The following is a 15,760-nucleotide window of genomic DNA, read 5'->3' as shown; positions in this document are numbered from 1 at the left end:
CAAATTGTTCATCAAGTTCATTCTTAAAAATAAAAATGATAACGATTGACTGAGACACTCAGAAATAGAAAACGACAACAGTATATGTTTTTGCTTACAAGTTATCTTTAAATAACTTCACATCTATTTTATAGGTAACGATGATTCTAAATGTGGTACTTAGGATGTACCCACCAGCTTATATGCTCATGCGAAAAGTTTACAAGGACATACAATTAAGAGAGTTACTGATTCCAGAAGGAACTGAAATTATTCTCCCACTTTGTGTTGTTCACAATGAAGATCTGCATGAGATACTCGGTTTCACAACACCCAGTAGACCATAGAAGTTCTCCAGGTCTGTACTACGTTTAAGAACCTGCAAAGACATCAAGGCAAAGGGTTTGTCACTCGCTTGTTGTGACAGTCTGCACATTTCGACCCTTTATAGTTTTGCGGTTTATAAAAGTGAACTGCAACAACATGTGTCATCATATGACTAGTTGATTGCTCCTCCCGTTTGCTTTGCTGGGGACTCTTGGCGTAGAATCTCAGATATAGATAGCTTTTGTAGGAGATCTTACAATCCTTGATTATTACGCTCTTAACAATCTTGCGGTGAGACGAATATGATCGTCTTAAATGAGAACGATTGAATTAATTAAAGTACTTACTCCAGTTGTTAGCAAGGTTAAACTTTTTCACAAATTCTCATTTAAGACATACACTATCCTTCTTAACCTTCAAACAGATCAAATACATACCAAATCACATGACAAGTTGTCTAAAAAATGTCAAAAAATTTGTCTTTATTAATACCATATTATAGTATTTAACCCGTTTTAAGATTTGAGACGAAAACTTCATCTTAAACAATACTTACTTTTTTTTTTTAATTGAGGGCACTTTCTTGGAATCCTTCTAAAGTCAACATCTTAAATGATACACTCACTAGTCACTACACTACTTTCTAACTACCTAATAAAGTGAGAGATGGATCTCTACTCTTCACTAATTAAGCTCTTCCTAAATCATCATTAATGGAAGTCAAACACTACATTTTTGGTGTTTTGATCATAATAAGTGTAGTGTTAATATGGAAGGCAATGAAATTATTTTGGTCAAACCCAAAAAAGATAGAAAGGTGCCTAAGAAAACAAGGGATTAAGGGTAATCCCTACAAACCAATCCTTGGAGACATTAAGGAGCTTGTTAAACTAACAAAGAAGTCAATGCTCACACCCATCAATTTCTCTGATGATCCTCTTCCTCGTCTTGTACTGTGGCTTTTATTCACCATACCATTCAAACTCATGGTAATCTATTAACCCTTCTATTATTCACCGATTCTTGTTTAAGACAGACTTAACTTAGACGGCTCTCACAACAGATTGTGACTTGTGAGACGTCTTTCAAGTTAAGAGGGTCTTAAACAAGACCTGCTCATTATATATTTCTTTTTAATTTCAATTATTTGTTGGCCTTCAAGAGATGACCAAATGTTTGTTGGAGAAAATATTCGTCAATCTTAGCTCTTGATCTTGCAAAGATATGAACAACATGACAAGGAAATAAAATCGAGATCGACCTAAAATTAAGGAATTTTTTCAACTGACTCTGTTTGATGAAATTAGTTGAAAAGATAACTGAAATCTACAAAGATAGTTTGGAAGTAGTTGAAAATTAGTAGCTAGTCGATAAAGTAGTTGATTAACTTTAAAGTGTGTTGGTAAAAAGAAAAAACGTTTAGCTTGCTATCTACCTTCTCCCTTTGCCTTTCACATGTCAAGAAACCATCTGAAGCAAAAGCCGTTGATGGTTAGAGTCCCAATATCAGTTTTATACGCTAATAGTTGGAGTCCCATGAGCAATTTTATATTCTAACACGCCCTTCATACGAATGTCCTTTGAGCTTGAAGTGTGGATACAACTACAGGCCCTTCCATACCTCTGCCATATCTGATGCTAATATTCCACTTTAGAATTAAGGGGGGTGAGATTCGAACCCGTGACCTTTTGGTCATATCAGTAAGGTCACACTGGTTGATGGTTAGAGTTCCAAGATCGGTTTTATACGCTAACATCACAATCGATTAAGAATTGATTGTTTTTGCACAGGTAAAAATTGTTTTGCATGGGTTGGTCCGACACCATGGTTGATCATATCTGATCTAGACAAAGTAAAAGAAATACTTACTACAAATTATGAAGATTTTCGGAAGCCCGATCAAGTACTGAACAAGATAGTAAGTGTAGGACTTTTTAACAAAGAAGGGGATGTATGGGCTAAACATAGGGCAATCATCAACCCTGCTTTTCGTATGGACAAGTTGAAGGTAAACTTCCGATTCACACATTACCGGCTTAGATAACCAGTAGACGGTTGCCCCCTAACCCAGTTAGAGCTTAGAAAGGTTACCCAACATACCCTAAAATCGTGTAATTTCAGTATCGGGTTCTTGTTTATTGCCATTACAGGACCTGAATCGTTACTACTCCGTATAACTTGTTGACTGGTTTATTCATTATTATTAACTCTATTCTACTTTGATGAGCAGAATGTGTGCCACACAATGTACGAGAGTTGTAGCATGATGATAAATTCATGGGAAGAAATACTAATATCTAAAGATGGATCGAATGAGATCGACGTATGGCCTTTTCTTGAGAATTTATCAGGTGATTTTATCTCTCGATCCGCTTTTGGCAATAGCTATCAACAAGGGAAAATTATCTTTGATTTACAAAGAGAGTATATCGAGTCAGCAATACTGAGTCTTCAAGCTACAAATTACATTCCCGGTTGGAGGTAAAAAAAATTCTACAAGTTATCATGCGTATTTTATTGATTAACTAAGTAATACTAACAGACTCGGGCTTGAAATGACTCGGCTCAATGCGACTTACCTAAACCATTTGCCCCATTGGAGAAGCTTGTGTACTGCAAATTACCTGATAAAAATAATTTTAAAACTAGAATTTATAAAACTAACCCGATCCAAATGATTTAGACACGAAAAATAGAATCTGAATTGACGAGATCTAAACTACTTACCTGACTTCTAATGACTTGAATTAACTAATTCAAAACAAAAACCTTAATACTCACGACTTGAACCGACTACTAGCCCAAACTAAAAATTTGCCCTATGCACAAAATCACTCTCCTCAACGGTCGTTTGTCAGTTCTACCTGAAAGTCTGAAACCACCTATCTTTCTAATATCAAAGGGGGAGCTAGAACAAAATTACTCGGTCACATACAAAATTTGGTAAGGCCTTATGTTCAGAGATTTTCGAATAGCAAAAATCGATAATTTTAACTATTTTTTGGAGATTTGAAATAGCAAATGCTACCCCTTACTCCCTTAGTACTACTATGGTAGCTAACCAGTGAATGATAATGAAATATTAGACATATACCAACAAAGGGAAACCGACGAGCGAAAGAAATCATAAGACAAATAGGAGAAACCTTGACAAGAATGATAGACACAAGGAAGGCAGAAATGGAGGAAGGAGCTGTTGGAATAAAATTGCAGTAACAATGTAAAAGGAAAAGAGATAACCGATTCGTAGTGACGTGGTATGAGAGCCACTGCCTTGAAAACTATATTTCCGGTACGACCGTGGTGGCGATCAACAAATGACCGGTAGTTCCCCAAGGATTTACACTACTGCACTCAGGCACGCCCACTCGAGACTGAGAGCATTGGAACGACAGAATTTTTCTTTACCCATAAATTATAGAGAGATTGAGAAGAGAAGAATAGAGAGTGTTGTAGTGTTTTCGGGAGTGAAGAAGGTTCCTTTATATAGGAGAAAACAGCAGGTGAGGAGCCAAAAATTGATTCGGCATTAACTTCAGTCAAACGCAATTAAGAGCCATTAACACAGAAGATTTAGCTCTTAATTGCAGACGATCCGTTTTGACTAAGCACCTGGACAGATTCCTATGAATGAACCTGGTCACTTCTTCCCAAAACAAAAACACAGCTCTGGCCCAAAAAGATAGGCACAGCCTGCCGCAGGCGATTGCCAAATCCCAAATCCCAAATCCCGGATCCGGGCCGGGTTCGGGCACGGGCACGCGCGCGTGTGCGAGCTGAATTAAGCACCTCGCAAAGCTTCCACAAAAGCCTCCCATGACCCACTAGTGATATGGTAAGAAGTGTGGTCATATATAAACACATGACAACAACTTCATTCTACCAATGTGGGACAAATTGGAAAAACTACAAAGGCAAAACAAGCCCCTATTTCCAACAATCCCCCACTAGGGGCGACAGAGAAAGAGAAAGAAATTCCTGGGTAAAGGAAGGATTGGATACTTAGGTATCAATATCTTTCGATTTGAATTGACACTTTAGTGAGATGAGGAAACAACTTACTTACAGCGAGAGAATATCTTGCGATTTGAATTCCTAGTCGAGCTTCTCGATACCCCCACAACACATATCATACCTTCAGAATTATGATCGTTCCGCGATTTCAAAGTGCAACGCGCTCTTTTTAGAGCATTGCGTTTACCTCGGTACTAATAGATGTGTTCAGAAGACTTCTCATAGTCTTTATAATCAACACACCTACGTAGGTGGCTCAAGTGCTTCTCAATAGCACTTCTCGCATGAGTCATTAAGGACATAAGTCCAACCTTTTGTATGATTCACCAAGTGCGTCTCAAAAGCACCACCAGTTAAGGCTATGAATCATATAACGTCAAAGGAATAGAAACTTTAGGCCTAGTCACTCTAGACTTAAGGACTTAAGTCCCATCCCCCTCGACGTTTCAACGACTAGTCTCCTAGTCAATCATTTAGTAAAAGGATCAGCCAGATTGCTTTCGGACTTCACATAGTCCAAAGCGATAACTCCATTATCAAGGAGTTGTCTAACTGCAGCATGCCTGATTCGAATGTGTCGTTTCTTAGCATTATAGACACTATTCTTCTTAGCAAAGACCAATAGTCGCTTGAATCACAATGTAAGGAGACCGGAATATTTTGTCCCCCCCACATTGGTACATCTGCCAATAGGTTTTTCAACCAATCAGCCTCTTGACCTGCCAACTCAAGAGCTATGAACTCCGACTCAATGGTAGAGCGTGCAATACAAGTCTGTTTAGAAGACTTCCACGATATAGCACCTCCACCCATGGTGAAAACATAACCACTAGTAGAACAGATCTCGTCGTTACCTGAAACCCAATTTGCATCACAATATCCTTCTAACACAGCAGGAAATTTACTATAATGCAAGCAAAGGTCAACTGTTCCTTTTAGGTATTTTAGTAAATGACGTAGAGCATTCCAATGTTCACTACTAGGGTTATGTGTGTAACGACTCAGTCTACTAACTGCATAGGCAATATCTAGTCGAGTACAGTTCATAAGAAACATCACACTACCTAGGATTTTAGCATACTCTTCTTGGGATACACTCTTACCCAAGTTCTTACATAAGTGTAAACTAGCATCGTAGGGTGTCCTAGCAGGCACAACATCAAAGCAGTTAAACTTTTTCAACACTTTTTCCACATAATGAGATTGACTTAAAGAAATTCCTTTAGAGTTTCGAATAACCTTAACTCCTAGGATTACATCAGCTTCTCCTAAGTCCTTCATCTCAAATTGTGATGACAAAAATTCTTTGGTTTTAATTATTACCTCCAAATTATTACCAAGTATTAGCATGTCATCAACATAAAGGCATATAAGCACACAATCAGATTCTATTACTTTTGAATAAACACATGAATCAGAATTGTTTACCATAAAGCCATTACTTACCAAAGTGTTGTTAAATTTCTCATACCACTGTTTAGGTGCTTGTTTCAGACCATATAGTGATTTATTCAGTTTACACACCTTATTCTCTTGACCCTCTACCACAAACCCTTCAGGTTGCGACATATAAATCTCTTCCCTTAGCTCACCATTCAAAAAGCGCTTTTGACATCCATCTGATGTATAAAAAGGTTATGAATAGCAGCTAAGGCGACAAGAGTTCTAATAGTCGATATTTTGGTCACGGTGAATAAGTATCAAAATAATCAATATCTTTCTTTTGTGTAAAACCTCTAACCACAAGTCTAGCTTTAAATCTTTCTATTGTACCGTCAGGTCTCATTTTCTTTTTGAAAATCCATTTACTCGTAATGGGTTTACTACCTTTAGGTAAATCAGTCAACTCCCACGTCTGATTAGACACAATAGAATCAAGCTCACTTTTAATAGCATCTTTCCAAAAATTAGCATCAATGGATTTCATAGCCTCATTGTATGTTTTCGGATCATCTTCTATTAAAAATGCTTTGAAAAAACTCATCACTAGCACAAACAAAGTGTAACCATGTTCGAGACAAAGAATGTTGAAACAAAATCAAGTCCAAAGTTTTTAGGACATCTAGGTCTCTTAGTCCTTCTAGGTTCAAAGACATGATCAATAGAAGTGCTACTACTAGCATGTGAAGAGATATCAACAGATGTAACAGGCAAACTAGGAGATGAATCAACATTCTTCTCGTAATGGAAAAACATGCTCAAAAAACACAAAGATCTCTAGCTTCGGATATAGAACGATCACTCAAAGACATGAATCTATATGCAGAACTATTTTGAGCATAACCTATAAAAACACAATCATAGGTTTTAGGTCCAACGGTAGGTCTTCTAAAGTCAGGTAAACCCACTTTAGCTAAACACCCCCATACCCTTAGGAAGCTCAGGTTAGGAGGATAGCCTTTCCATATCTCGTAGGGTGTCTTGTCTAACTTCTTATGAGGTACACGGTTAAGAATGTGACAAGCCGATAGAATTGCTTCCCCCACATATCCTCGAAAGGCCGAACTTAAAAGCATAGCATTCATCATTTCTTTCAAAGTTCTATTTTTCCGTTCAGCTACTCCATTGGATTGAGGTAAGTACGGTGGACTAGTCTCATGTATTAGACCGTTTTTCTCACAAAACTCGGCTAAATAGTTTGATTTATACTCGCCTCCTCTGTCAGACCTTACCCTTTTGATTTTTCTATCAAGTTGGTTTTCGACCTCATTCTTAAAACTTATAAACGAATGTTCTGCTTCATCTTTTGTCTTAAGCAAATAAACACGGGTGTACCTTGAACAATCGTCTATAAAAGTGACATAATAATTTTTACCACCTCTACTTGCAACATTTTTGAAGTCAGCTAGGTCGGTGTGAATTAACTCAAGAAGACTCGTTTTCCTAGTGGTAACTGGTTTACTAGGTTTCTTTGTGAATTTAGCCTCAACACAACTAGCACATTTAGAGAATTCTTGACTCGTCAAACTTGGAATTAAACTCATAGTTCTAAGTTTTTTAATATAGTCAACATTCACATGACCTAATCTACCATGCCAAACATCAATAGACTCGGCGATATAAGCGAATAGAAGCAATATTATTAGAAATGAATCAGTGTTCAATACAAAAAGCCCCCAGAAAGATAACCCTTGCCCACAAATTCCCCATTACGCGACATTACCACCTTGTCGGCCTCAAAAACAAGTTTCAACCCGACTTTGTTTAATAAGGCACTGGACACAAGGTTTCGACGTAACGAGGGTACATACAAAACATTATTTAGAGCAAGTGTTTTCCCAGAGGTGAGTTTGAGAAAGATCTTGCCTTTGCCTTTGATCGGTGCGGATGAAGAGTTACCCATGAAAACGCATTCCCCATCGCCTACCTCCTCGAACTCAAAAATAACCCCTTATCAAAGACAGAGGTGTCTAGAAGCGCCGGTGTCCAAGACCCATTCAAAAACATTACCCACCACATTAGCTTCCACAACCACAAAGCAATGATGATGTCATCGATTCTGACATTGGCTTGATTTCTTTTCGAGCATTGGTAGGCTTTGTGACCACTTTTCCACGACATAGCAAACAATTTGGCCCTTTGGTTTCTGAATTTTCGCCACTGGTTTGGTATGCTTCCCTGGTCCATTTTTCTTAGCAGGACCCTGGTTCTTCCCCTGACCAACCTTGGCCTTACCCTTACCCTTGAATTTTTCAACATTGGACGGACCACTCGACTCAACCAGATTAGCCTTGACAGAAGCATTAGAAACATTTACAGACACACAAATGGTTTTGTCTTTGAGACGATTTGCCTCCTCGGTCCTCATGTGACTCACTAATTCTTGGAGGGAAAGGTCCTTTTTCTTATGTTTCAGATGGTTCCTATAGTCAGACCGGGAAGGGGGAATTTTTCCAAGAACACATTTGCTAGAAAAATCTCATCTAGTTTCATCCCTTCATTAACTACGTCAGCACAGAAATTCTCATAGACATGAACTTGTTCCATTATAGGTTTGTCATCTACCATTTGGAACCCCAGCCATTTGCCAACGACATACTTCTTTTTACCCGCATCATCAGCCCCATATTTTTTCTCTAGTAATTCCCATATGGTTTTAGCAGATTTATGAACCATAAACAAGTCAAATAGGGTATTAGTCATAAGATTAAGGAGGTGAAACCTAACTGTTTTATTATCCTTATCATATTTTTTAACAGCCTCTTCATTTGACTTAACAGCAGAAATTACAGGAGGGGTTGTCTCAACAGACGCAGCAATTTCGGTGACAGCAGCAGGAGGGTCAGAAAATAAAACATAATCAATTTCATATTGCTCAAAAAACATCAGTAACTTTTGAGACCAACGTTTATAGTTCTGACCATCTAAGGGTTCGACTTTTGACAAATCAGGAGCATTCTTAGACATGATCGACATTGTTACAGCAACAATAATATAGTTTTCAAATTGTTGGAATAAAATTGCAGTAACAATGTAAAAGGAAAAGAGATAACCGATTCGTAGTGACGTGGTATGAGAGCCACTGCCTTGAAAACTATATTTCCGGTACGACCGTGGTGGCGATCAAAGAAATGACCGGTAGTTCCCCAAGGATTTACACTACTGCACTCAGGCACGCCCACTCGAGACTGAGAGCATTGGAACGACAGAATTTTTCTTTACCCAGAAATTATAGAGAGATTGAGAAGAGAAGAATAGAGAGTGTTGTAGTGTTTTCGGGAGTAAAGAAGGTTCCTTTATATAGGAGAAAACAAAGAAAGTGAGGAGCCAAAAATTGATTCGGCATTAACTTCACTCAAACGCAATTAAGAGCCATTAACACAGAAGATTTAGCTCTTAATTGCAGACGATCCGTTTTAACTAAGCACCTGGACAGATTCCTATGAATGAACCTGGTCACTTCTTCCCAAAACAAAAACACAGCTCTGGCCCAAAAAGATAGGCACAGCCCGCCGCAGGCCAAATCCCAAATCCGGATCCGGGCCGGGTTCAGACGACGGCACGCGCACACAGCGTGTCAAGGAAATGCTGCCGATTAAGCAAATTTCATAAAAGCTTCCACAAAGCCTCCCCATGACCCACTAGTGATATGGTAAGAAGTGTGGTCATATATAAACACATGACAACAACTTCATTCTACCAATGTGGGACAAATTGGAAAAACTACAAAGGCAAAACAAGCCCCTATTTCCAACAGGAGCAAGTACTAAGAATGATTTGTTGGGCATATTATTGGAGTCGAGTATGAGTGAAAAAGGAAGAGGTCTAACAACGCATGAAGTGGCTCAAGAATGTCAACTCTTTTATTTGGCTGGCTCCGAAACTACTTCAAGTTTGTTGGTTTGGACTTTGATTTTGTTGAGCAAACATTCTATTTGGCAAGACCGTGCCAGGGCTGAAGTTTTGCAAGAATTTGGAACGGACGGTGAACCCAACTTTGATGGTTTGAACCGTCTTAAAATTGTAAGGGGGTGTTTGGTTCACGCGTGGGTATGGGTTTGGAATCGGGAATCATACTTGGGTGTTATCGGGTTGGAACTTGATACCTCATACCTTGTGTTTGGTTCAATTTTGGGGGTATGGGGTTAGAAAATAATCAAAGCTAAAAACTCTTCAAAATACAATATTTTTAATAATAATTTTTATACTATTAAATCATGTAGAGAAAATTTAATCAAATAAATATATAAAATGATTTTTTTTACAATTGTTTTTATCACTTTTTAATATTGTAATTTGATACCATGGGTATCAATCTCATACCCACCTCCTCTCTGGGTATGAGAAACCCATACCTCATGGGTTTGAGGTATGGGTATCAAACCTTCAATTTTGTCAACCAAACACATGGTATGGGTTTGGTTCATTCCAAACCCATACCTCATACCTATATTGGGTGAACCAAACACCCCCTAAGTTTCTTATATATTCGTCTTTTTTTTTCATTTGTTTATTTGAGAATGAGTAAATTGATCATCTATTTTACAGGTAACGATGATTCTAAACGAGGTACTTAATTAGGTTGTACCCACCGGGTTATATGCTCATGAGAAAAGTTTACACAGACGTACAATTAAAAGAGTTATTAGTTCCAGCAGGAACTGAAATTATCATCCCACTTTGTGTTGTTCATCAAGATTCTAGTCTTTGGGGTGAAGATTCCAAAGATTTTAATCCTCAAAGATTTGCGGAAGGTGTTTCGGAAGCAACCAAAGGCCAACCTATATATTTTCCTTTTAGTATGGGTCCGCGAATTTGCATTGGCAAAAATTTTGCACTTTTGGAAGCCAAGCTCGTCTTAACGATGATTTTACAACGCTTCTCTTTTGAACTTTCACCGAGTTATACTCATGCACCCTATGCTATTATGATTACTAAGCCTCAATATGGAGCTAACTTAGTCTTGAGTAAACTCTGTTCTTGAAAGTTGAAACATACCTGCTGCACTCCTATCTGTATATGATGATTCAACTTTATACTTTTGTAATCTCAGCTCAATATGTTGTGTGTTTCTTCAATTCCCTTTCTTCTATTTGTTGCAAGAGATTCCAGAGACTCGAATTTGGGGGTGAGTAGCCTCACGAGTCTTGGGTTTATATTGTTGGGTTGTTTTGGGTTAGGGTCATCAAGGTCATAGGTCAAGATGCATGGGCTCATGACTCAAAAACAAGCCTGGTCTAGTCACGTCGTGTTACTGGGTATATATATACATCAGTCTCTCAATGAAAAAAGATGTTCAGATCATATGTAGACGTATTTCAGTCAACATATGATCTAGAAAGTGATTTTAATCCTATCAAGAGGGAAAAAAAAACAGCTACTCTTGCTTGTGACGGGCTAATCCCGTTACAAGCTTGTGACCTCTCACAAAAAGGGAGAGGGGATAAGGTGGGGCACTCCTCATGTGCTTCCCACTCACCTCTCAATGGGTATTTTGTGAGAGGAAATGGTATCCGTCACAAACTTGTGACGGATATCGCCCGTCTTCAATGAGATTTTGTAAAAAAATAAAGGCAAGACAGCGGTATATATAAATGAACAAATTAACTCAAACTGTGACATGTAAAAGGTGTGTAACGGGAAGTACTAGATGAATAGGTGAGTGAATTAAACTAATTGGCCATACACAAATTTTTGTTTAAGAAGGATACACGGAGATATCCGTAGTAAACAAAAAACAGATTAAGTAGATATTTAGAAAATGACAAATTTTTGTCTCATCTAATCCTATAAATAGTATTTGACCCATTTAACACTTACGATGAATATAATCGCCTTTGGCGATATCAAATGTTTGCCATAAATAAGGCTAGCCCTATTGCCACGACACTAATGGTTAATGCCACGAAAGTAGTAGAGTAAGTGGATGCCTTTAATATTGTTTATTATTCTAATAGAGCCAGTGGCATATTCATATTTTTCGTGGATTTATGCCTCCCCATAAATAATGGAGTAAATTAACAATTACTCCCTTATAGAAACCACTTTTCTAAAAAAAATCCCTTATGAAAACTTTTTAATTTTTTACTCCCATAAAACTTACTCTGATCAAATATTGCACCCAAAATGCCTTTCCGGTGACTGATTCCGTCAGTTTTTGAATTTTATGATTTTAAGTCTATTTTTATGACCAATTTGCCCCTATCCTCTCTTATATACCTCTTATTACTCTTCTCTCTCCTTTATACTTTCACCTCACCTCATTCATTCACCCTTTTCTTTAAATTTCCCCATTTTCCCCCCAAATTAAGGTATGTTCTTCTTCCTCTTAATTTTATTTCTATACTCTTAATTTTTTATTTTGTTATTTGCGGTTGTTTTGCTTCAAATGAAGAGCTGCGATTTTTGAAAACAAATTAGGGTTCGATTTTATGCATTCAAATTAGAGTTCATATTTTCTGCATTTTGTTCAAAAATTTAGGCGCAACATGTCAATTGAAAGCAGCTATGAAAGCAGTCATCATAGTGTTGTTGATGAGCAGCCAAAGAAGTGCTTCTGTGGTGTCCCTGTTGCCATTTTGACGTCTTCCACACATGACAATCCAGGAAGGAGGTTTGAAAGGTGTAAATTTTCAAACCCATCAGCTGGTATGGGAGGTTGTCGTTGGTTTCGTTGGCACGATCGTGTTCAAACAGAGTGGCAGAAAGATATAATCAACAAGATGAAGATGGAGAAAAGAGTGAATGAGTATGAAGTTGGCTGTTTGTCTCGTGAAATTCAATGGTTGAAGGATGATAGGAAAAAGCTTCAGTTTGAGATTGAAAACTTGAAGAACAAAGCTTTCATGTCAAAGTGTGAAAGGGCTACTTATTGCAAAGGGTTTCCATTGGCAATTGTTGCTGCCATTGTCATTGTTTTCGTAACTGTAATAGTATGTAGTAAGTAGGTATTAGTTTGGATGAATGTAATGTTAAGAGTAGTCTAATGTTGAAGAATTTGGCGTAATGACAATGCTTTCATTTGGCGTAATAGCAGTTGAACAATTTTCTATTTTACGTACTTGTTTGAAGTTTCCAATTTTACTGGCATGTATAATGTAGTATTTTCATTGTTAATGTTGTGTATTATCAGCTTAAGGCAGTCAATATAAACAAGTAATCCTTGTTTATATCTACTACCTTGAGCTTGTAATGTTCACCATTGACAATGAAACCACTAATACCGCCCTGTAAAAATCTCAAAAACTGAACAAGCAAACCAGAAATTCAGAGCACATCAATTGCTCTAATATAACAACAATAATACCCACCTGCAACACACATTGTTTCAACAAAACAAACAGCATGTGAAGACTGAAATTGACATTCATCACATAAATTGTTCATTGTTCAAATACATGGTTAAGAGGGTACTACTAAATAGACTACATTGTTCAAACACAACAACAAAAGCATACTGAAAATTAAAGTTCAACAACAACGACAAATGTAGATAAGATCAGATCATAGAAGATTGTTTGAAGCTTGGGATAAAAGTTCAGTGAATGATAGTGAAGTGGGTGGTGCTTGGTTGGGTGCATTTGCAGTAGTGGATGTACTTGGGGAGTTGGCAGTATGGTGTGCTGTTCTCCAGGCTTCCTTTCTTGCATCCCTAGCTTGCCTCTTCTCCCTTGCATTATTTGCCCACACACTTCTAGCAAGGGGCCTTCCACCAGGAGCTGCAGCTGTCTTTGGAGGTGCATGAGGATTTTTGCAGGTTCTTTTGTAATGCCCTGAGCCACCACAATGGCTACAATTGTTGGTCCTCTTCAACCTCTTCAATTGTTGGTCTTCCTTTTCACCAACTGATTTCCTTCTCTTTTTTGATTTTGGTCTTCTTGGCATGTTCCTCATTGGTGGTGGTAATGGCTCTGGTAAACCAGTAGGTTCCCATTGTTTGACACCAGGCATAGGAGAAACAGAGTGAGCATAGGTGATCATGTACCTCTCCTTTGAGTATGCATCATCTACAAAGTTTCTGGGGTCCATTCTCTTTTCAAGCATGCAACACATTGCATGGGGGCAAGGCAGTCCAGTTAAGTCCCAATGCTTGCACCCACATGACTTGGTGTTAAGGTTCACAACAAACTGCTCCCCTTCCAGCTCAACCTCAAACTCACCATCATTAGATTGCATAAAAGTTCCAAATCTGGCCTCCTCCTTTGCCCAATCCAAGTACTTGGTCACATATGGCATCAACCTGTCATCAACTTTCCTTCCACCCTCTCTTTTTTGATAAATTCTTTGCATTACATACCTCCTCATCCATTCTAAATGTGTGAGTATTGGTTTATCTCTTGCCTCCTTCAAAACTGCATTGAATACTTCACACAAATTGTTCAGGAGGAGGTTTGACTTGCATTGTACATCAAATGCATGCCTAGACCAATGTTGAGGGGGAATGTCATTCAGGTAGGCATATGCCTCTTTTGATAGGAACTCCATGCCCTTCATTTCTCGCTTGAAATCAGCCTTTAATGATTGAATATCAGTTCTAAATAGAACTACTAATAAATAAGCTAAAATCAACTCACAAAAACCAGTATCCATCCATAACACACAAACAAATCAGTCAAATAAATGAACAGAAACAGATTATAAACTACTCAAAATAAATGAATATCAGTCAAAATAAATGAATAAAATTGAATATCAGTCAAATTAAAGAATAATTTATGAATTAAGTGCAATATAAACTAAAATAGAAAAGAATAGAAATTTACCCTTGTCATTGCTCTAGCACATGCCCAAAATGTTTCTTTGAATAATTGACCACTCCACCTGAGCTTAAAATTGGCCCAAATGTGTCTAGCACAGAACCTTATGTTGGCCTTTGAAACCACATTAGCTAGGGCATCAACTAACCCTTTCTGCCTGTCTGACATCACAGTTAATCCTTCCCCATCCACCTTCTCAATGTCATGGCTCAAGAGCTCTAAAAACCCAGTCCAAGAATCCCTGTTCTCCACCTCCACCACTGCCCATGCTACTGGGTAGATATTATTATTCCCATCTAACCCAACAGCCACTAGACACATGCCTGGGTATACTCCCTTCAAATGACAGCCATCAATCCCAAGTATAGGTCTGCAACCAGTTTTGAACCCTTCTTTGCAGGCTTTCAGACAAGTGTAAAACCTCTTAAATATAACAGGTGGCCTGTCAATGTTATCACAAACCACAAAAGCTGAACTGCCAGGATTATATTTAATCACAGCTTCTGCATAATCCCAAACTCTTGCATATTGATCTTTTCCATTACCATGGATAACCAGCTTGGCTCTTGACCTTGCCAACCAACATGTCATGTAACTGACATGAACTCCAAGATCCTTCAAAACACGGTTCTGAAATCTTTTTATCTTCCAATCCAAGTTAGTTCTCCAAAACTCTAAATACTTGTCAGCAAGAAATTCAGAACCAACCTTTCTATTGTAAGTTGTCATTACACAGTTGTGCTTCAACTTCAACCCTCTAATTTGAAATGTCTCTTGGCCTGTGAGCTTCCTAGCATGCACATAAAACTTACAAGGATTCTCAATCCCACATACACACTTTCCTAGCTTTGACCTTTTCTTGTTCCATGGACAGTTACATTTATTGTAGCATTGGGCAGTCACCCTGTCCCTTCCATTGTGAGAATACCAGAAATCATACCCATTCTTCACACTATGATGGATTAAAGCCTTCCTGAATATCTCAACACTTGGAAATTTCAATCCTTTGCTGAGTTTTATACCCTTTCTAAAGTCAACATCAGGATTAAAACTAGGATAAGGACATGCCTCATCATCAGATCCCTCAAGACTCCTTAGCTCATCTGAGTCACAATCCACATCTGAGGTGACATTAACATCTAATTCATCAACCCCAACCAACACTTTCTCTCTTGCTTTAGAACATTCAACTCCAGCTTCTTTATTATCCCTCTGGCCCTCAACACCTAATCCAGCTTCCACT

At 38.1% G+C, this 15,760-nt stretch overlaps 2 protein-coding genes and 2 long non-coding RNA genes across 4 annotated transcripts; 3 read left to right on the top strand and 1 right to left on the bottom strand.

Moving 5' to 3' along the window:
* Positions 1–950: 950 nt before the first annotated feature.
* Positions 951–4,015, top strand: LOC141631360 (uncharacterized). The gene is made up of 4 exons (XR_012537619.1): positions 951–1,295; positions 2,098–2,315; positions 2,538–2,788; positions 3,394–4,015. It is a non-coding gene; the product is annotated as an uncharacterized LOC141631360 (long non-coding RNA).
* Positions 4,016–8,173: 4,158 nt separating this feature from the next.
* On the bottom strand, positions 8,174–8,737 carry LOC141641703 (uncharacterized). The gene has a single exon (XM_074450355.1). It carries the CDS (start codon positions 8,735–8,737, stop codon positions 8,174–8,176), a length of 564 nt encoding a protein of 187 aa, XP_074306456.1.
* A 665-nt stretch (positions 8,738–9,402) lies between these two features.
* Positions 9,403–10,833, top strand: LOC141631363 (uncharacterized). Its single transcript, XR_012537620.1, has 2 exons — positions 9,403–9,784; positions 10,310–10,833. It is a non-coding gene; the product is annotated as an uncharacterized LOC141631363 (long non-coding RNA).
* A 1,416-nt stretch (positions 10,834–12,249) lies between these two features.
* Positions 12,250–12,708, top strand: LOC141641702 (uncharacterized protein At1g43920, Chloroplastic-like). Its single transcript, XM_074450354.1, has one exon. The coding sequence runs from the start codon at positions 12,250–12,252 to the stop codon at positions 12,706–12,708; it is 459 nt and encodes a 152-aa protein (XP_074306455.1).
* Positions 12,709–15,760: the final 3,052 nt, after the last annotated feature.

This window comes from Silene latifolia, chromosome 2 (genome assembly GCF_048544455.1).
Source record: "Silene latifolia isolate original U9 population chromosome 2, ASM4854445v1, whole genome shotgun sequence".
Classification (NCBI taxonomy): domain Eukaryota; kingdom Viridiplantae; phylum Streptophyta; class Magnoliopsida; order Caryophyllales; family Caryophyllaceae; genus Silene; species Silene latifolia.
The sequence above is the reverse complement of the archived record's forward strand: the minus strand, read 5'-3'. Positions and strand labels throughout refer to the sequence as shown.

Coding starts and splice junctions, on each gene's coding strand:
- LOC141641703 (XM_074450355.1), bottom strand. CDS start 8,737: ATGTCGATCATGTCTAAGAATGCTCCTGATTTGTCAAAAGTCGAACCC.
- LOC141641702 (XM_074450354.1), top strand. CDS start 12,250: ATGTCAATTGAAAGCAGCTATGAAAGCAGTCATCATAGTGTTGTTGAT.